The 22,185-nt window shown below is 46.7% G+C and overlaps 1 protein-coding gene across 5 annotated transcripts in view; it reads right to left on the bottom strand.

Annotated features, from left to right (window-relative positions):
• Positions 1-4,165: 4,165 nt before the first annotated feature.
• The window catches only part of FUBP3 (far upstream element binding protein 3), a 42,229-nt gene continuing 24,209 nt past the window's right edge, over positions 4,166-22,185 (bottom strand). For 2 of the 5 annotated variants that reach the window (XM_062590863.1, XM_062590864.1), the window contains exons 10-20: positions 20,889-20,993; positions 20,389-20,491; positions 19,593-19,693; positions 18,109-18,250; positions 13,163-13,323; positions 12,254-12,327; positions 11,718-11,794; positions 9,373-9,441; positions 7,605-7,676; positions 6,753-6,880; positions 4,166-5,530 (exon numbers count right to left, since the gene is read on the bottom strand). In XM_062590863.1, coding sequence (XP_062446847.1) covers positions 5,522-5,530; positions 6,753-6,880; positions 7,605-7,676; positions 9,373-9,441; positions 11,718-11,794; positions 12,254-12,327; positions 13,163-13,323; positions 18,109-18,250; positions 19,593-19,693; positions 20,389-20,491; positions 20,889-20,993 — 1,041 coding nt within the window. In that variant the 3' untranslated portion in view covers positions 4,166-5,521. The remainder of the gene's footprint in view (positions 5,531-6,752; positions 6,881-7,604; positions 7,677-9,372; positions 9,442-11,717; positions 11,795-12,253; positions 12,328-13,162; positions 13,324-18,108; positions 18,251-19,592; positions 19,694-20,388; positions 20,492-20,888; positions 20,994-22,185) is intronic. The other 3 variants (XM_062590866.1, XM_062590865.1, XM_062590867.1) reach the window with 3 other exon arrangements.

Here is a 22,185-nt window from a genome sequence, read left to right as displayed (position 1 = left end):
CTGGGAACGCGCCCAAATGTTACCTGCGCCGGGACCGCCGGGACCGCCGGCAGCGCGGCCGCGGGCCGGGCCGGGCCGGGCCGGGCCCCCTCCCGCGCTGCGGAGCCGCCCGGGGGGCTGCCCGGAGCTGGGGGCTCCCGCCGCGGCGTGGGCCCCCCCCTCCCCCAAGGGCGCTGCAGCCCCGTCGCTTGGGCCGGGGGGCGGGGGGGGAGTTGGGGGGGAGCGGTGCAGCCGGCACAGGGGGGGCACGGGGTGTCCCCAGGCGGGACCCGCCACCCCCCCCCCGGCCCCCCGGCTGGCGCCCCGCAGCCCCGGGCGCCCCGGCGGGGGCCCGCGGCGCCGAGGAGGGACGCTGCCTGCTCTCCCCTCCGCTCTCACTATTCTTATTGCTTTTTTTTAAATAAAAAGAAAAAAAAGCAGCGTTTCCCGGAGGTTTTGGCGAGAGGGTCCCAGCACACAAAAGAGGCGACGAACGGCAGCGCCCGAGCGCGGCGCAGCGCGGCCGGGCCTCGAAGCGAGGCCGCCCTCGCTCCCGGCGCGCCGCCGGGGAACCGCCGCCGCTCCGAAGCCCCTCGCCTCCGGAGGGGACGGGGGGGGGGGCCGCCCCGCGGCCCCGGCGCCGCGCTCGGCCCCTCTGCAGGCGACCCTGCGGCGGAGGGGCCGGAGGGGCCGGCCCAGCCCTCCCGCCGCTCCCGGCTTTTGGTCGCCCTGCGGCACAAGCGGAGCGGCGGCCGCTGCCTGCCCGCCGCAGCGGCTCGGCGGCGGCGAAGTTTAATATTCGCCGGCGAAAGGCGCGTACACGGATCCCCGCCGCCGGCGCGGCTCTCCGGGGCAGCGTCCGGCTGAGTGACGGCTCGCACAAAGGCACGGGACCATCTAATCCGCCGGCCCGCGGCACCTGCACCCCGGCCCGGCCGGGATTAGAGGGCGAGCGAGGCCGCCTCTGCAAAGATCAGAGGCTTCTGTCCAGCGGCCTTGAAATAGGATTTCCTCAAGCGATAAGGCGAAGGGGGGGGGATGCTGCGCGATGCTCTCAGGCCGCCCCGGCGCTGCGGGGAGCACCCTGCCTCCGGGCCCGGCGCGCTCTGCGCGGGGCTCGGCCCCGTCCCGCGTCCCCCCACCACCACCCCGCGGCTCCGGGCGACCGAGAGCAAAGGCAGGCGAAAGGCTCCCGAGGCAGCGACGATCCCAAACGCGGGCCGAGCCGCCCGGGCGCGCTGCCCCGAGACCTCTTTCTGCGCAGGGACAGCGCGGGAGTCTGAGATCACGAGAAAATAAACCCGGTGCGCGTGCCACCGCTCTACCGGCCCCGACGGCACTGGAAATCGCGGAGTGACCCGCTTCGGAAATGGGGAAAAGGTGTCTCTGCAGCGCGAGAAGCAGCGCAGGTGAGACCCTGCCAACACCGGTGTTGTGCTGAAAAGCCTCGAGTTAAATACCACGAACTCGCAGTACCTGCCACCCCGCACTTCATACAGCTTACTGTAAATATGTTACTCTAATGCAATTAAATATTTAGTACTTGGGGAAAAAAAAAGTCTCAAGCCTGCTTGTCTCTTTCAATAATCATTTCGGTTTGACTCGCAACGTCCATAATGTAGCTCGTTCTCAAATCATGCAAAATTAAAGGAAGTCTTTCAGAATGTCTTGAAGTCTCCCCTCTGCCCTCAAAATAGCGCCCGCATATTAAGGCAAACTGAATATAGCGCACAGAGGAACAACGGCGCAGCCGTGGGCCCAGCGAGAGCCTTTAGCAAAGTTACGTCCAGCGCTCCCGGCTGCTGCTCGGAGACGGCTCGCGGAAGGGCCGCCGTGAAAGTCTGTTTAGACGCAGTCCCTGCGCCCCGGCGGGAACGCGGCAGGCGACGTCCAGCCCAGGCGATGCCCGCGGAGGATGCACCGCTACACACCGCGGCTAGCTGGGCGAACGCTGGGGCGGAGGGAAAGCCCTCGGGTGTACTGAGCGCCCCGGGGAAAGGATTGGGCTTGAGGAGGAGATGGGAGTCGTAAAAGACAAGGAAAGAGCCCCAGCCTATGCGCTGGGGGCGTTGGATGGACCTGCAGCAGGTTTGGGGCCTGGGGACCGGCCCCCAGGGCCCTCGTCTGGGATCTCCTCTAAATCTGGTTCCTCCCTCCCCAAACACACAGCTTCAGAGGCAAAACACTTCCCCAGATCGAACGGCTCCTTGTAGAGCTCCTCCGCCTTCCCCGGGGAGCGCCAGTGCTGCCCATGAGAGGAGCGGGGTTAAAGCAGGGCACCCCGAAATGCCAGGGCCGCTTTGCAACCTCCGGGCAGCCCCGAAGGCCCCGCCAGACGCCCCTTTTCCGCCTGCTGCAGAGCACCCCGGGGAGCAGGCGCTCGCCGCCAGCCTCTGCACTGAGCCCACGGCACCGCTTCTCGCTGCAAAGCCCGCCAAGGCCGCAGCGAGCCCTAAAATATCTGCTTTTCAGGGAGGGGGCAGGATTGGCAGCGAAGAGTAAGAGCACAAACAAATTATGCCCACTAGGAGAACTAACACGGCGCTCAAATCCACCTCGATTTGGGGATTAAACTTCCCCGGGGCCGAGCGGGACAGCTCGGCCCCTCTCTGCGACCCGCCGGAGGCTGCAGGCTCCCGGGCTCAGCAGCCCGGCGCGACGGCAATGCAGGAGGCGCCGGGCGCCCCGGGCCCTCGCGGCTGGGGGGGGGGTCTCGTCCCCTCCCGGCCCCACTGCTCTCGCGGTGCAGGTGGAAACAGCAGCCACAATTCAGAAGCGAACGGAGGTCTCGTGGCCGGGTCTGGCCCCAGCGAGCGGGCAGCGGTAATGGAAACCAGTCGCCGGACTTGGGACCGTTTCAAGCACTTTAGCCTTCCAGGACACCAGACTGCTGATGAAACCCCAGCTTTGCAGGCACCATCTTAATGACAGGCCAAATTTCAAAGGCTTGCAAACTATTTCTTTTGCTGCCCCACCCCCTCAATAAAAGGTTGCATCAGAAAGAGATATTTCCATAATTTATAGTATGGGTATTTCACTGGGGAGACTCACTAATCTGTACTTACAGATACATTTAAGAAAATGCATCCTCCCACAATCCTGCGCCATTTACGACTATTGGCACAATCTGTAATACTCAGTCTTCAATTAAGGGACACCTTAGGGTTCATTATCACACAATTGCTCCCTGTGAACCATGCCAAATGCTGTTTTGGCACAGAGCTTGGAAGATGAATTAGAAGGAAGTCTTCTCGGTAATGCCCGCTCCCAATTCCCATCAGCAGCCTTTATGCCCTCCTCTAGCCATATTTTCCCCCCTCTCCCTTCTTTCCAAGTGGCTTTTACTATCCCATCTTTCACTGTCTCTCTTGATTCTCTGGAGGTATATTTAGAGATGCTACATCTCCTTTTCTTCCGGCTCTCAATGTGCCTCCCACTCCCTGCTTTGCAGATGGGATCTTCTTTCCTCCCTCCCTTCCCCCGTCCACAAACTCTGCTACAGATGTCTGCCTGGACGGGTTGGTAGTGGTGGATGAAGCTATTTCAAGTTGGTGGAGCACAAAACTCATGTTTTAAGGGGATCTCTAGAGTCACTAAAACTATCACCAAATTGGGCCTGGTTACAGCTAAGAGAAGTTACTGCTCCGTAACCTACGTAATACAGGAGAAGCACCAGGCTTGCACCCCTTCGCGCTTCTCCCCGTTCGACCAGCACCCACCGCAGACCCCTCGAAGGAGGGCTGGGGGACGAGAGCTGGGCAACATCTCCCACCTCAACGGAGCAAAGCTGTGGAAGAGCAACAAGTGCAGGGTATCAAAACCAAGATCCGCTGACTCCAGGAAAGCGTTTACACAGCTGTAGATAAAGTCTCCATACCATTCTTGTTACAGAAAACTTCCCTTTATTAAAATAATCTTTCTGGCCCAGACGGCTACAGTTACAGCACCTTATTGTGGAAATACTCAGTGTCACCGTGTCAGAAGACACTTTGATGTGACATCAATAGAGTTTCACTAAAATTAAGGCTCAAGTTGACGCAACGGAGTCATTCCAAACTAGTAACATGACACAGCGAGCGCAAAGGCGACAGGATCTGCGAGTCTCCGGGTGGAGATAGCTGCTGCGCAGGCAGCGGGGACCTCGGGAAAGCAGAGAGTGAGCAAACCGAGTAAAACAGACGGGAAATACTTCACCCACAAGACATCTTGTGGAAATTTTATTATATAGAGTGTAAAATGCAACTGTCAGTCAAATAAAAAGAACACTTTTTTTTAAACACCATGCTCAACATTATCCGATTGCGTTTCTTTATAGTTAGACATTTCAAGCATAAGGAAAAATAAGGAAAGAACCCAAGAACAGAAACTTCAGTACATTTCAAAACGGAATGTCCCGCAGGTCAATTAAAAATGCAAGAAAAAAATAGCTTCAATTCCGTTTTTCCTTTAAAAATACACTGTTATCTGTACAAGAAACACTACAGTAAACATTGGAAATCATATTATCCCTTTTATTAAATCAAAATTATTTAGAGCATACTGTGGTTAATACTAGATTCATTTATTTCTCTAGGTAATTTGACAAATATTAGATAAGAAAATATTTAAAAGAAATGAAAAAGCAAAAAACACCTTGGAATTAAAAAATAGTTACTACCTTTTATATGGTTTTATGTTCCACAGTGTTTGTTAAAGGTACTAATAGCAGATTCATTTTAATATTAAAAATAACAGTATTTATATTTCTGAGAGCATAGAGGAAGGGTTTTTTTGTTTTTTTTTTTTTGTTTTTTTTTTTTAAACAAGCTTGGAGGTCTTAGATACATAAATGCAACTAGCAATGGAGACATGAAAAAATGTATTGCTAAAAAAATTAACACGTTTTTATATTACCCCTTTAGAACTCTAGAAATTATACAAACCCTACAAAATGCCCCCCCATAACTTGCCTGACAGCAAAACAGTAACTGTCTCAATACAGAATTCACATAATTAATTACAATACATATTATAGTTCAGTTTTTAAAAAAATGCAATAAAATCAAAGACAGCCAAGATACAAGAAATTAGAAGTAAAACATTTAATGAATTTACATATTTAAGAATATTTAAATACTGTTTAAATTTTTTTTTTTCTTTTTAGGATTTGTTACATACCACCTAAGACTTCCAAGCCACTCTTTCTGTTGCAACAGAAAAGATTGAAAATTAAAAAGGAAAAACACACAAAAAACCACATGTTGAAATGTCACAGCTCTGGGGTGCATTTTGGTGCCTGCAAATTCTCTGGCTTCTTTCCAAAAAGAATCCCGGAGTTTTTTACAAATTTGGAAACAAAATTACCAGTATGTCCATAAGTTTAGTACATTACTAATTGTTCCTGATTCTTAGAAAAGTTCAGTATAGATTATCCTACAGCTAGTGTTTCACAAACAAACAGAAAAGTCTTCATCAAAATGTTGCAAATCTAGAAACCTCTGTTACAAAAAGGTTTTCTTCCACAATGATTCCAAGAAAAAAAATTGCCAACAAGGACCTTGTTCTACTGCTCCTAGAGAGAGAGAGAGAGAGAGAGAGAGATTGAGAAAACGGAAAAGTTACTCAGCAGCAGCAAATTCTTAAAGCTGTCTAACCCTGCCCCCCCCGAGTCTCTCACTCCTCGTTCGAGCAGAGCAGCGCGTATACCTCAAAGGATGCTTCAAATCGCTGTCAGAGAGATCTCTGCCCTACCGCTCGCTATCCCTGAGCTCTCCTTCCAGGGGTTCATGACTTTTATTCAATAAGATCTCTCTTCTCTGGAGGGCCAGACTTTAAGGGAATGAAGAGAACTGCCTTTTATCGCTGTTTGGAGGTCACACTTCAGCGGCGCCCGCGGCAAGCGCTGATTCCTGCGCCCATCTCGCCCCACCCGACCCCAGCGCCGGAGCGCGGCGGCGGGCGGCTGGGCAGCCTGCAGCCGTCTGAGGAAAACGGCGGCGCAGGCTTGGCCGTGCCTCCTGCTTTCAGACCCAAAGCGTTAAGCTTTTGCTCCGAAGGGTTGTAATAAGAAAATGACTCAGCTGGGAGAAACATCTGATACGGAGGCACAAGTGTGTTCTGTGCACATATTTTTTTGCCAAATACTAAGACAATCACTTTAGCCAACCTGGTGCTTAGAAAACCCCTGATGGAAGTATCAGGATAAATTCCACACAACCCTCACTAAAAAGCCACAAAAATGAGCTTCAGGGCTTGAGTAACAGGTGAAGTGAGATCTGACTTGACAGCTATTTAATCTGAATTATTTTTTCTAGTAATGTTCCCTTCCCTTTCAGGATATGGTACTTGCCAGGCAAATGCCCAGCTGCTAACTTAGCACAAAGCTTCCAAGAGAAAAGGCGAAGCCTGCACACATGGTTCAGGGTTGCATGATCTTCTGTAACAGCTTCATGCCACCGTGACTGCACAGTTTCATGATTTTACTTAAGTTTCCAAGAGCCACACAACAACCTCAGACATATGAAGGCGGCCACCGGGGGGGGGGAGGGAAGGAGAAGTAATAATAATAATGACTAAAAAAAGCCCACCCTGTACAGAGAATAAGACACACTGCTACAACACAACAGGGAGCAGTAAGCATGTTTTCACTTCTGTGATTACTTCCTCCGTCACAAATATCCCTTGGCCTCACTGTGGGAACCCAAAGTGGAATCTCCACCCCACTAGGGCAAGGCCAATGTACCCAGATCCCCCAGGGAAGCAGATAAGGGATTCGTCAGAATAAAAACACAGACCTGGCTGTGGGCCTGAGCCTGCCCTAGTGTCTGCCCGTAGTAGGCAGCCTGCTGTCTGTAATACTCTGCCCAAGCCATCGTGTAGTCCGGCTGGGAACTTGCCTGAGAAGCAGCACTGGCAGCATGACCTGGAGGAAAAGGGAAAAAGGGAGAAATGAGCATTTCGGTAAGATGAAATCCAGGCTTAGGATCTCCTTTTGTAAAGCTTAAGGATAGCCAGCCCCTCTCCAACAGCTGCAGACATCTGATAAAGTGATAGCAGCTATCTGCTGTTTGGATAGGACAGGACAGGTTTTAAGCTGGCTTGCAAGTCACAAACCAACAGCAGCCAGAAAGCGTAAGAGACCATCCCTGCTGCTGAAGGGACACAGTCTGACAGTCAGCACTGTTCGTCCTTGGCCTGAGGGCTCCAGCAGCGTGGTGTCAAACGTAAATCCAGAAGCTGGCATCCTGTGCCTCTTCATGGAGTGGAAAGGGACAGTCCCATCCATGCACCTGTGTATGGAGCTTCCCTACCCTCAGATAACCCAGCTTCAGCTTTCGGGTTTCTGTCAGCATCAGTTCTTGTTATGTGTGAACATTTCCTCCAGGCAGGCCAACTGCCAATGTGGACACGGAGTCTACTGTGGACTGTAGTTCAAGGAGAGCACCTCTCCTAAAGTTCTACAGCAGGCAGCAAGACAGAGCTTTCAGTGGGAGAACTACACGCACCATCACCAACAGGAGAGGACCAAAGGGTGTTTGGAGAGGGCTGGAAACTTGTAACAGCAGGGGATGGAGACACAAGTTATTGGATTAGAGTTAACTCTGTAACAAGAGTTGATTCATCTCCAGTAACCCTGTTTCACTCACTCTGTTTTTTGTAATACTCCTCCCATGCTTTGCTGTAATCGGGATGGCTGTTCTGCTGCTGGCTCTGTTGGCCTGTGCAAAGATGACAACAAGGGGCATGTCAATATGGAACAGGTGACAGTTTCCAGCTAGTGATATCTTTCCACTAGACAGACCTGGCTCTAGCTCAACTGCCCAGACTCCACACTTCAGCTTCCACCTTTCTACAATGTCGGGCACCCTCAGATGTGGAAAGCTGAGGAAAAGGTCAAGTTCCTGATTTCATCTCACCTGTGCCCTGCTAAAGAGCAGTAAGCCAAATCTCCCCTCCGCTGGGACCTGCTCAAGCCAAAGCACACTGGTTGGGAGCTAACAGGTTTGTACATCAGCCACCCCAGACCTTCAGTCTACTCACTTCTAGCTTGGGGACCTTGCCACAATTCCAGCCACAGAGCTGCCAAGGAAACTGCCATGTTTTGGGTCACCTCGCTTCATTTTGAGGGGACTGCACCCTTGTACAATATTCCCATACACAGCCAGCAGTCTGAGTGTTGAGTGTACCACCTGCCTGAGCACAGAGCTCTGGGGTAGCCAAACTCCTACCAGAGAGTGGAAGGCAGCTGCAAATTCTGCACCAGCCTGCAGTGCTACTCTCACAAGCGCTTTCTGGTGAGGGATCCATGAAACATTTCCAACAGCCATGACTGGCTCTGCAACGCAGTCTCTGGACCCACGCACCATGCTAAGACAAGTGGTGCCAATACGCGCACTCCAAGACCATGCTGCCGCAGAGATTCACTCAACCGCCAGCACCAGCCAAACAAATACCTCCTATGCAGACCCAGGAGCCTTTGCCTTCACTTAGCACAGGCCCGCTCTTTGAAACACTACAATGTCTTCATTTCAGCATATCTAAGTTTTGTTGCAGGGGACAGTCCCAACAGCTGGGTGCAGAAGCACGAAATCTGCACTTCCCTTAGTCACAGTTAGAGCAAAGAGCCCTCAGCCAGATATGCAGCAAACAACAACAACAAAAAAATCCCCTGAATAGGCAATACAGTAATTAGAAAGCTGCAAGGAAAGCCAAACACAGTGAAAGCATGACAGCTGAACACAAGCCATGAAACACATGGAAGGCAGGCAAGGACAGGAGCGAAACATGGAAGAGCGCTCTTCTCAGCCCATCCAACTGCCCTCGCTCCACGTACAACCCTGCACTGCAACGCGGGCTGAAGGAGGGCTTTGAAGCGGGGGGAAGGGGAACATAATACACTGGAAGCGTGAAGTGGGTGGAGGGAATAGGGCAGCAGTGTCCTGTCCAGGGGCATAAAAGCGGGTTAAAAGACTTGACCAATGCTACAAGTCAGGACCTTTTCTGGCAGAGGTCAAGGCTGCCTCAACTGTCCACCTGCTAATGCCAACAAAGGACCTCCTTCAATGCCTTTTCTTCTAGGAGAATTACAGTCCGCAGCAGACTGAAAGGACATGCAGCTAAATGCATTTCACAGCAAAATGTTTCCCCAGCCAGTTAATTTATTTAAGATGGGGGAAGTAATTAAAATCTAAATACATGTGTAGGGGTGGGGGTCTGCCCCTCCTCCCACATGGAGGGCACTCTCAAATCTGTCCCTAGGAAGTCTGTTTGGAGAGCGACTCAGCCAGCTCTTTGACAGGGCTAGCAAAGCCATGAAAAAACAGGCTGCGGCACTTGCTTTCAAACAGGAGGGAAAGGGAATCTTCACAAGAGTGTTTTCAAATTAAAACTTGAAGTGTAAAAACAGGTATTTACCTAGTTTCTTATAATAATCCTCCCACGCCTTGGTGAACTCCACCTGGCCTGACTGGGTACCATTGTGATCTGCAGCAGAAGAAAGCAGTGAAGTCTGCTTAATGCACAGCATTATCTTGTCTGTCCTCTCTCCTTACCAAGACTGCCTTCAGAGTGTGTCTGGCTACAAACAGGAACATGAGGATCCTAAGTGGACGTGCAACTGGAGAGCCAACATTTTCCATCAGGTTCAACTGCTGAAATCTGTCCCCATTGGCCCTGTGGTATTAACCCTACACAGGAAAAGGATTATTGCAAGGCAGGATGCTTCACAGGTCTTGGGAGCCACCAGAAACCTAACAAATTAATTGCAAAGCAGTTGTCATTTTCATTTCTGAACACACAAGCTGCACTAACAGTATCAGGGGATTCAAAGGACCTGTGATTTTTCTTTTCTTTTTCTTTTTTTTTGGTACCACCAGGTCCCAATGTCAGGAGGTTTAAGTCTGGAACATGTCACAGTAAAGGAGATTTTCCCCAGTGGCTGGTGGTCAGGGTAAGAGGATGTTTAGGAGAGGTGAGCAAGCAGAGGACAAGTTATTAAGGTGAGCTGCAAAGACATCTCTCAAGGCAAATAGCAAAGCACATTTCATAAGCATTTATTTAACAAAGGCTTCATATGAAGACAAAAAATATAGTCTATAATGGCATAGGGGTGGCAGCTGGCTGGACAGGAGAATAATTTTCTAGAAACACTACACTTTTTTTCTAGACCTTTCCCTGCTGCACCAACTGCTCTCCTTGTGCAGGAAAGAGCCTGCTTCCCAAAGCCTAGGAAAGGCCAGTGCTCTTGGGAGTGCACAAAAGAGAATATGAATAACAATTTTCTTGTAAAATAAGCTAATAGGAAATACTCCTCTTCAGTACCACATTATTTCACATATTATTTGACATCCTTTTTAGTCCACTGTTGCATTTTACTGTCTTGAAACTTCTGTAGTTACTGACTTTCTACAAGTTTCTGCAGATCGATGGAAAACTCTGCAAAAGTTGAGGACATCCAGTTTTCTGATATGTACCATTTCATAAACATTAAAATGTGACTGGTGTCACCGGGAATCACAAGTGCAACTGCAGGCCTTGCTCCCCAATGCTCCCTTTGTCTCAGGCACCTCAAATAGTAGGAATTTATACTGGAATTAATCTACTGTATTGCTAAGCCACAGCAACCACAGCATTTAAAGGCCCTTGTCGTTAAAACTCTTTAAAATTAAAACCCGCTTGGTTAGATTTAGTTTTCACAAGACCAGGCCACTAAAAAGTACTTACTACCTGAAAAACTGTGACAGAAAAATGTCTTTTGGACACTACTACTTTCTCCGTCACATTAACTTTGAGATTACCAAGCAGACTGGGAACTTGCTTTGTTTTGGCAAACTCTTGCTCCTACTGTTCAAAGCACAGACAGCATGATGCCGTTACCAGTGCTACTAGTACCTATAACTTCAATTATTCTGAAATGGAGAACTCCCTATTCCAACGTGCTGAACTGCACTAAACAGGGTTTTGGGAGATAATGATGCTTCAAACTCCGAAGAATGAGAGTCAGCCTGATTCAGTGCCAGCAGCCTGAAGGGGAAGCCCCAGCACCAGGGGTGATCTAGGTTCAACATCTGAACCCATAACATGTGTGCACTGCTACTTTCTTTATTTATCTGAAAGCCAGTTATCCTGTTGGCTTCATTCCCAGTGGTTAGCACTATGCACGCTTATCAGTTTTCATCAACTCCCAAAAGGAGATAAGGGGACACTATTAGAGTTGGTGAGAACAAATCTGGATAAGAGCCAAAGCTATCCCCTTGTCCATTTTCTGCCCCTGCTTCCCAGTCTTTCCATCAGACTGGGAGCTGAACAGTGAGAAAAGCTCATAAGGGACATGTATATAGTATCAGGAGTTTATAAGGTCAAGAACAGAGAGGTGGGGAGAAATCACCATCAGACATGGTGTGCCTGTTAAGGGGAAGTGGGGTTGGTTAGTGCTTGTCTGGGAAACCCTGAAGGGAGAGAGCCTGAGGCAGAAAGGATTTTGTTATGAGACAGGACCAACTGAAAAGGCCAAGTTTCTACACAAAGAGAGCAGATACAAGCAGTTAAGTGCACAGAAAGGGTTACAGACAGTTTTCAGCAGACTTCGGCTTACTCTGAACTCATACCAGAGCACAATTGCATCCACCTCCTTTGCTCAGAAGCTGCTTCTGCTGTTTTCACTCAAGTAGTCTCAGGGAAGTACCTGTGTTTTGTGGTCATGAAGCAGAGATTGGGCAGAGAACAACACTCCTTCTCAAACCCAGGGCTTAAACACTTACTTGGAACTTGCTGTCCAGGCTGCTGCCACGTCTGGTAGGTACTGCCCCAACCCTGCGTCATGAACGCCTGAGGACCACTACAGAGGACAAAAAGGCATACTGAAGTAGACAGTAAAATACGTAACAGGTCACACGCACAAATCAGCCACAGAAATTAAATTATTTCTTAGAGTCAGAAATTGCTGAGCAAACAGATGAACACAGGGACAACACAAAACACTAAGTTAACTGTGCTGCTGTTTGTCTTGAATCAGAATTGGAACATATCATACTGAATAGCACCCCTCGTACTCTACGCAATTCCAACTTCTTTCCATGCTTTCACTGCAATAGGGACAGGAATTTTGGAGATTTTTTTTTTTTTTTTTAAACAATTTAGCATCTAAAATCCTTCCTGTACTCAAGCTTAAAAGCCTCTGAAAGCTTAATCATAAGGCTCCACATATACCCCTTCAGAGCCCTCCATTCTTCTCTGAATGTTCTTATAGCTCCCAGCATTTCCCCACAGCCCATCCCCAAAAGGCAGAGCAGCTTACTTTTGATGAGGTGTGGCAGGTGCTTGGCTGAATGGACTTTGACCAAATCCTCCAGGTCCACCCATGCTGGTACCCTGTCACAGAATCCACAAACATTTAAAGCCAGGTCTAAGCCCAGGGTGGGGGCAGCTAGTATGAGCAGCAGGAAAGGGAAGACGACACCCTGGGACATGCCCCAATAAATCCCAGCTCCTGTAAGTGACCAGTCCTCTAAGGACAGAGTTCTCAGGACTGTCAGCACACTTAACTTCAAAAGCAACTTCGGCCAGCCCACAGAAGAATTAATGGGACTACGGTACAGTCAAAGTTTTGCTCCAAATAGCTTGGATCCTGGGTTTGGTATCAAGCTTTCTCTTCTCAAATAATTCAGCATACAAGTTGCTTTTCAGTTTTACCATGCCTCGGTTCAGTATTTTTCTCACTATCTTTTACTCAAGTCTCCCCCTTCAGCAGTATTCCATCCTGACATTACCAAGCTTCAATACCACAGCACTGCATTAATTGAAAGATAAAAGTCATCCTAGATTTACTGGAGCAAGGAGTTTACTGTTACTTTCAGGGTTATGGTGCCAGGATTGTGCCATTCTCAAGCAGTAACATCAGTGTCTTCCCTTCAAAAATCTCATTTGACAGCCTTCTGATACCTTATTAAAGCTTTTCTCCCTCATACAGCTGCACACTACATTTGATTATGTCAGCAGTCTGATGCTTCTGGGACCACAGCAAAGACTAATCTAATGGATCCTGGAGGGCCAAAGTTCAAAATAGCTGCTAACAGGCAAAGGGTTTTGAAGGCAAATAATGTAAGCACGCATATTCTGTGCCATGCTTTAAGTCCAGACCTACACATACCTATGAGTAAGAATGTCACTTCTGATAGGAACTAACATCAACAGAGAGTGAACTTACACCAACTTTCTCATCTATGAGATGTCTAGCGAGTTCAATCTGCTGGGGAACTCCTCTGATTGTGAATATTCGTACACCAGGGTCTGTGTTTGGAGGCGGGTTTCTCTGAAGCTCCACATGAGCTCCTGACTGTTGATTTATGCTCTTGATGTTCTCACCACCTGAAGAAAACCAAGACATAAAAAGGGATATTCAGTGTCTCTTTCCATAAAGCATAACTAACACCAAAGTCAGGCTCTGGTAATGAGAATATAGTTTCAGATACCTTCTGCCTGCCTCAAGAGAAGCAGGCTGGGGTTAGCAACACTGTAGGAAGCTCCAGTACCTTGGCTCGCATTGCTTCTTCCAACCACCTCGTAAGCATGATCTGAAACTGTGAGTTGCAACCCTTTCCGGGGTCATGGATGATGTTGTTTTAAGAATACATACAGACCCCTTGTGTGCACATTGCCAAGTTCCAAACAAGAAGCTTGATGGCCAAGATATGCTTTGTGACAAATTAGAGGCAAAAAATGTGCTGACTGAATCCCCACTAACATCAGCGCTTTTGAACACCTATTCATATTCCTGAGAAGAGTCACCTTAAACTGAAACACGCTTTTTCCTTCTGCCATGAGAATTGTTTCTGCTACTGCAACTGAAACATGCTTTCTCCTTCTTCCATGAGACTTACTTCTGTAGCTAGAGCTTTCATTCCACAAAGGCAAAAAGTCACCAGCCACATACCTTGTGGCATAAAAACAAAGCTTAAGCTTTCTCACAACTACGTTCTGTTTGTACTTGTTTCCTTAAAGAAACCTCAGCTTACCACCTTTCTTATTCATAGTGCAACCCAAGCATCCCTTCATACAAGTGGAGCAGTGCAGGATTCCAAGCTGCCTTCCATTACTTCAGAGTCAGTTGTGCATGTAGTGAACATATCTGGCTCGTTTGCCATCTGGATACACTGGAGCCCAGGAGTGCTTCAAGTAGGATGCAGCAGGGCTAGTCAAAGTGGATTTGATTTCCTGAAAACCTGTTAGGTCTCAGTCTCTTAATGAAATTTGCTTAACAAAAGCTTCAGCCAATGTTACAATGGTTCAATTCTTCCTTTGGAATCTCACAGAACTTACAGATCAGCTCCACTCAACTGGAGAAATTACAGGGTGTGGGGAAAGAAGGAGTTTTACAACTTTTAAATCACAAACTTGGAAGAAACCACTAGCCAAAAAAAAAAAAAAAAAAAAAAAAAAAAAAACTGCAAGTAAGAAAGAGAGCAAAGGAAACTTACCAAAGATTTGTTTTGATTAAATGGGTACATAAAAATAAACTCATCAATTTTGCTGGCATTTCTAGCTCTATACATGCAGCACAACTTCAAAACAAACCGTGAATATTGTAGACACTTGTTCATTTCATTGTAGGAGACTCATGACCTTTTTAACATTTTAAAGCCTTTTTTGGGAAGGGAGAAGGAAAAGTTGCCAAAGGGCAATTAACTCTTTCTAGATGAATTTTAGAAGATGCATTTAACAAAGCATAATCATGTCACATCTCTGGGCAGACAACAGGGATTGTACTGTGTAGCCACGAGACAAGTCACTCATTTTTGATAACGCATGGGAAAGCCGTAAGATGCAATTTTCAAGACCAAGAATTGTCATTACATTTAATGGTTGTTAGATGCAGATTTGTATCAAGCCCTGCTTTTACAAATTGGGAAGAGATCTGAGTTGATAGCCACTTCATCTCATTAATGAAAACCCCAGGATCCTTTCAGTCACTTTGAAACATGCAGGAGTAGAACTTTCTAGCTGGGTGACATAAACTTGATACTCTCACCTCAGACTAAGTTTCTCCTTCCACAAGGGGATTAAAATCTGAAGCATTCTCAAACTGAAAGTCAGGAGAACACAGTTTTCAAACAGCCTCCACACTTAGCATTTAGCACTGACTGGGTCGTTGTGGGGTTGTTTCCACACCAGCCCTTTCCTAGGCCACATTGCAGGACCAAGTGAGCTTGCTCTCCAGGTTTGGTCTAAAGATTGAACGCATCTACCTCCTTTACCAAGAGTCTGCCCTTTTTCTCCTTATCCTCCTGTCTGCTCCATGCCAAAGGACTCCCTCCCATCCAAGCTATCCTAATTCAGCCTCTGGAGCATGCAAATGAAGTGACGCAGCAACACCATGCTGCACGGTGCCGGAAGGAGTTCACCTTCTCTCATAATGAGGTGACCCACTCAGCGCATGGTGGCTGTCTGTAGACAGCATTCAGCAGCCTGCTCCATTCTTCTACCTGATGGGGGGCAGAAGTGATCCAAGAGTGGCCCCCCAGCTGGACGTGAAATCGTAAAGCAATTAATCAAACCTGCTAAAAGGCAGAGCTGACAAGAGCCAGGCCAGCCACGTTATCTGTCAATATTGCTGTATTTATCATGGAAATCCAGTGGGGGCCCAGAGAGGCTGCGGTCTGTTTCCAAGCACCACCAAACAGAGAAAGCACTTGACATGTGTATGGCTCTCGTCTCCACCCTTCCTCAGAGTCTTTGAGAAAAGAAAAGCTGCACCTACCCACCCTCTAGAGGAAAAAGCTACACACACACAATTTCCAAGGAACCAAGTACTCCTTATCAGTTCATAAGGCTGATGCTTTGAAACCTGGGAAGAGATGCTCACAAGGAAAGAGACCTGGATCTTTAATATGTACTACAGAGCTGGAGCTGGGACAAACTTTTTCCCCCTCCTGCTTTTCTCTACTTCTATGGTGGTGACAAGGAGCAGAAAGCACAGCAGCCGTTACCTGGCCACATCCACTACTCTGTGCCAGGGTGCCTGAGACACCCATGGCTTCAGTGCTAAATATGGAGACCAGGATATACATGCCCAGAGGACTCGGCCAGATTTTATACAGAAGGGTAACGGCAAAGCTCCATCTCAATGGGAAAAAACAAAAATATTAACAATTGGAAACTACTCAGAAACTGAAGGGTGGGGGGGATAGGAAACTTTAAAAACCCCCCACAACTCAAAGTAATATCCCCTCCCATCTATACTGTCTCAGAGGCAGTGGTAGAGAAAGAGAGAAGAATCAGGTATCAATGCTTTGCATTAATATATGGAAAGTGCAGTACTTCCCATCCTGGTCTAGACCCCAGAAGGTAACGCTACAGCCGCCACTCACTTGACAAAAATGAATGCTGCAACACACTAAGAGCACAGGCACTGTAAGAACAGTGATTGCAAGGTGGTATTACAAGACTACAAGCATTCAAGTCACCATACAACTAGTAATTAGTCACTCCAGAGCGCTTCTGATCCGGCTGGATAAGAACCCCTGTTCTGCTGCTGTAGAAGCATAGGTAAAAAGCTCCCCTCCACCCCCACAATGAGTCTGTGCCAGGCCTCGTGCTCAAACCTGAGGCCATCCAGCTCTGCTACCTGCACTTATCTTTTCAGCACACACTGCTCTCTGTAGTCACAAATGCTCCACTTCAGTGCACTGCTGAACAACAAGTGACCTTTTCTGATCCTTTATTACGGATGACTAATGGATATAGCAATAAAGTTTCATTATAATTTGATTTTCCATACATATAACTCTCACTTGTGGGCTTAAATTTGCCTTGCTTGATCTTTGCCCAACTGGACTGTTCCTCGAGATCAACTGCAATTGCTCTGCAATTTTTGCATAATGGGGAGAGCAATTTGTTGTTTTTTAAATACAATATAAAAAATGTTTTCAGGCCTGTGAACAGATTCTGACAAAAGTAACATCTTAAACTGATTGCAGATACTCTTGATATGCCTTCTTCCCGGGCTTCATTCCACCTCATCCTAAAACAAGGCAGCAGCTTGGGATGTAATGAGGGCCCCATTACAGGGAAGAGAACAAGTAAGATGCAGCAGGGTTGTGTGGTGGGGGGTGGGGGAGGAAGGCTATAACATGTTCCATTGCAAGCTCACTCCTGCCCAGCAGGATGGTAGGAAACTAAATGTCACTGAAACATGGCACAATGCCCTCAAGTCTCTGCCGCCTTTACCGTTGTAGCTAATTTGTTCCTTTTCTGTTCACCTCACCTTTACTGACACTAAAAGCCAACTGTGAGTACTTAAATACTAGTTTAAGCATATGCCATTCTTTCTGAAATAGGCAGACAGAAAAACAACAAAAAAAAATACAACTCCTTTGATATGGCAGTATATTAACTCAGAAGCATCACAACAATTCAGGCTCCCCAATTTCTGGCTCTACTGCAAGTACTGCTCTTGCTTGATTTGTTGTTCATGCTCCATGACAAATTGAGACTGATGCTGAGGTTTCAGCACTGTCCTGAGGGTGTGCTGGCTCTTGAGAAAGACCAGCCATCTCCTTGTCCATCTCCATGGTGAGATTCAATGGCTAAGGCCGCAAAAGGGCCTCAATGGCAGGGAACACTAGATCTGAGCAAGATGAGGTGCACAAGGCAGGTGGGGGCACCAGCCTGTTCTGCAACAGACTCAGATGCACACAAATCTCACCATTTTATTCATCGGACATTTCAGTTATTGCCACAATCCGAGACCTTCCATTTTATCACACAGCATTCACACAAATCCAGCACTATGACATGACTGTTCTGCTTGTCCTTGATAAACTGTCCTTTAAACCAATTCCCTATAAAAAGGATCCACAAATGACCCAGCCTTTTCTCAACCAGCTGCTTGTTATAACAAGTTTACTTGACAGCTCTGCATGAAGAGCCTCCCTTACTTATTGTGAACAAGGGCCTGGAGAGTACAATCACAAGGAGTGAGAGCATCACAAAGCAAACAACCACAACCATTTCTGGCTTATTCCTATGCTGCATTCACTGGCCACTAAATACCTACACTTATGGAAAACTCCAAAGACCCATTGTCAGGCCGCAAGAACGTGACCCTCCTGAGAGAGAAAGGCTCTGGGTGTCACTGGTGTCACTGGGACCTACCTTTGCCTATAACAAGACCACACTTATCAGCTGGCACAGTGTAGGTTATTTCCTGCATGCCCCCAGGTGTTCCAACACTCCAGTCCCCACGGCCACGACCTCTTCCCCGCGTGACAGCCAAACTTCCAAAACCATCTCGTTCCTTGGAAGAAAAAGAATTTGTATCAGTGTTTATTCCTGGCCTCAATGTGCATTAAAAACAAAAAAGAGCAAGGTAAGTTAAACTGCATTATAATCAATGGCACTAAATTAAGATATTCTTGGACTTCAGTTCCACATTCAAGATTTTGAAACAGTTTAAAGAAATGCCATTAACGTAGGTTACAGCTCCCTTCCTGACTCAGGAAGATATTTATATTTTCTAAATGCATGCCTTGATATCTGCTCAAATAAACCTATGAACAAGCATCAGCTACTAAAAGGACTTTTAGTTTGTGATGGGGGCTTTCCTTAGAGCAACCAATAGATCTTGGCACTGACACACACACAGAAGTTAGCTTCCAAACCCTTTCAAGTGTCATGCTTTGAAGAACTGCTGCAACTGCTTAGTTGAAATACACATTTTCCAAAACTTCCTACGGGAACTTTTAAGTTCAAAGACACTCAAAGGACACATCTATTTTGGATAACTGATTTCTCCAAAAGCAAAGGCCATGGGCCGTCAAGAGGCCACCATGAGAGGCCTGGGAATTTAAGTGGAATGTTAAAAGATTTATGTAATCAAGTACTCAAACCAGATCTCTGGGCAGAAAGAAGTACCAAGACTTACCCTCATGGACAAATATGCCCAGGTGTCTGGCCCAGAGTGCTCTCTAACATCTTCACCATCCCCAATAAAAGGGGATACACAACCTCCTTCATGAACCTGCACTACTATTTCACTCATCTTCATACTTCTTACTCTTGAACAATATAGTATGTTGGTGTTTGACTTGGAGCACAGTAACAAGACACCTGAATGTTCTTTGCCCTCCCCTGCCTCCCACAACTACTCGAGTAGAGGACTGGAGGCCATTCTGAAGCCACCTAGGGATGTGTACATGAAGCAACATCCACTAGCTGGGGTCTAAAGAGGTGCCAGGGAAGGCACTGTCTGAGCACTGTTAATTAACGCTCTGCCGCCCGAAGCCTTACACAGTCACGTTGAGCATAGTCTCCAGAAACCATCTCATGCCGGACTCCATTCCACAAGCTCACTATTTCCAAAAAGCTCAAAAAAACCAACTCAACATGAGGGAAAATGTGGAGCCACAATGACACTTTATACTACTGCCTGAGGAGACCCTCCATAACTTCATCAGTCTGTATCACATTAAAAATTAAACCTAGCAGCTCTGTCCTTGGCAGTGACGTGTATGGCCTGCCAGAGGGAAAATTTAACACCACTACTCTTCTTTAGATGGTGGCATCCATCTACATTGCCCCATGCACACAGACTACATTCTCATATAAGCATTTTCCTCCCAAGAGCCTCCAGAACCCACCTGTGCCGTGAGAATAAGCTCATTGATGATGTGTGCTGCGTGTTGACACCTATCAGGAAGACCCATGACCTGTGCAACTCTTTCAGGACTAATCCCATCATCTGTGAAGAGAGATAGCAAAGACTAAATTAAAACGAGAAATCATCCACCCACCAGCAAAAGTTTCCTTCTAGCACTGCTGCTGTTCGCAGCACTTTCACATAATGCATCTATCCTGAGACCTCTCTTCCCTCCACTTCAGCCCCTCTTCCACCCTAATGAAAAAAAAGACAAAACCCCAAATCGTATTTGCAATAGGGACAGCACTCAAAAAGCAACACATTCAAATGTCAAAAAAGCCATGAAAGAGATATAATCTTAAGAGGACAAAGGCAGCTTTGATAGGTGATCAGACAGCCAAGGACCCAGAGAAAGTTACTTAGAATTAATCAACTCCTGATCCCCAGAGGCTTTAATGTCCCAAAGGAGAAATCTTTAACAAAAAAAAGATTTTTTTTTTGTTTTAGTTTTTTAAGTAACCCACTTTTTTTATTTTGTCAATTCATATGATTACCAGTCAAGACATCACTGTTGTGACTTGTAATGTTTGCAAATGAGATGTCTATAATCTTATTCTCTGAAATACAGTGCACAAAGAAGCAGCATGTTTTTAGAAAGAGACACAATGCACCTTTAAGTTAAAAAAAAAAAAAAAAAAAAAAAAAAAAAGCCTAGCTGCTGTAACCTCAGAATGGATTTATCAATCCCAAATTGGAATACTGATCAGAAAGTAATGGCTCTCCATCCTCTCACAAACCTGGTTTAAATTGAATCCTAACTCCAGCATCATTTTGAATCTTTTTGATCATTTCTCCATTTCTTCCTATCACAATTCCAACAGCAAACCTGGGCACAGAGACCTGATGGGAAAGGCAAAGCAGTATGAAAGCTCAGAGAACTAGACTGAATTACTCCAATTTTACAAGGAGATGCACTTAGCTATGAGGATAGGTCACATTAAGTAGCTCCAGGCTACAGAACCATATCCCTTAAGAAAAACAAACACACGGTCACAAATTCCTTTCCCCACTGAATGAACTCTGCTCTACAAGAATGCTGCTTCCAAAAGATAATTTAAGAAGTGCCATCTGGGAGTCCCTAAGAACTCCTCCTCTTTACAGCCAGCCAGACTCTTCTGACAACAGAACACAACACATTTAAAAATAAGCATATAGGTTACACGTGAAATTTGTTGACTTCCCCCTCCCTGCCCATCCCACAGGGAGGTTAGCACAGTAACTCATGAAGAAAACATACCTCTATGCTGCCTCCTCCCATTCTAGAACTGAAATCATTGCGTACGCCTCGGAAGTCTGCCTGATCTTTCTCTCGGATGATCTCCAGTACCATTTCCCTTGCTTGCTACATGGGGAAAGAAGTTACAGTTAGCTTAAAATTATTCTGCTTGCCATCCCAGCTCAGGGCCTCAGCAATAGCTAATGGTTAGCCTTCAGGCAGAACAACTTCGGTCCGCCTAATGCAAATATTCTGATTTGGATTTTTTTAAACCACAGCAGTAGAGATCTATTCTTGATGGCATCTTCCATGTCTGGCAAAGTCTATCAAGTGAGCGAGGTGGCAGTTTCCTGCATGCAATTTGTTTCAGTCTTTCAAAAAGGACAGGCTCTTTAGCTTTTAAAAAATACAATCATCATTCTTTTCTTTTCAAGGAAATGGAAGGCCCTTTTCTGCTTGATAGAATTGAAACAATAACAATAATAACAATATAGTAGAAGCTGTAGTAATCCAGCAGAGAATGTGTCTAAGAGGAAAGAGCATGAACCAAGACGACAGGTGGGCAATAGTAAGTTTATTGACACTCAGAAAGGTAAGCCCAAGCCTGCAGCAATCCAGCAAGATATTTTGAGGCAAATGATTACTCTTCCTATCTCCTTGCAGCCCTCAAGGCTTTTCACAAGCTTGCATGTAGACCAGCTAGCAAAACTGTACCTTAGATATAAGCCAACAGCAGTCACCATTTAAAAAAAAGAAAAAGGCCCACACGTTGAAACCCAACCTTTCTTTCTGTATATTACCAGTCAAGCTTTTGACTCTTCAGGGTGGGTTTTTTTTTGTTTGTTTGTTTGTTTTCCCAAGTTTGAGGGACACTGGTGAATCGACTCCTTTCACATTTTGTATTTTCCATGCATTCTTGGAATTTATTACAGAAGTAAACAACTCAAGAAGTTTCAGAGATGCCAAGACAGAAATAAGAGCAATGGAGAGATTTCATAGCAATTTGAGATAGTTAAGCAACACTGTTTCACCCAGAGAATCCCACCAGAACCAAGGATTCACTGAGCTCTCAAAGTGCATTCAACTTAGAAAAGTGCCTCAGAGATCTTCCAGCCTATAACGCCTCCGTGATTGATCGACAGGATGTATGGCACAGGAGATGCGACAACAGCAAATATTGCAAGGCAGAAGAAACAGTCGTGTGGAAAGTAGTAGCATTCAGAACATGATTTGGTTAAAAGTAGCAAGACTGCCATTAGACTTCTTTTTACATATCGACACCTTTGCAATGGTAAGCATAAGAATTTTGAAAATTATC

The sequence above is a fragment of the Rhea pennata genome, chromosome 18 (genome assembly GCF_028389875.1).
Source record: "Rhea pennata isolate bPtePen1 chromosome 18, bPtePen1.pri, whole genome shotgun sequence".
NCBI classification, from domain to species: domain Eukaryota; kingdom Metazoa; phylum Chordata; class Aves; order Rheiformes; family Rheidae; genus Rhea; species Rhea pennata.
Note: the sequence above shows the minus strand (reverse complement) of the source record. Positions and strands in the feature narration are given on the sequence as shown.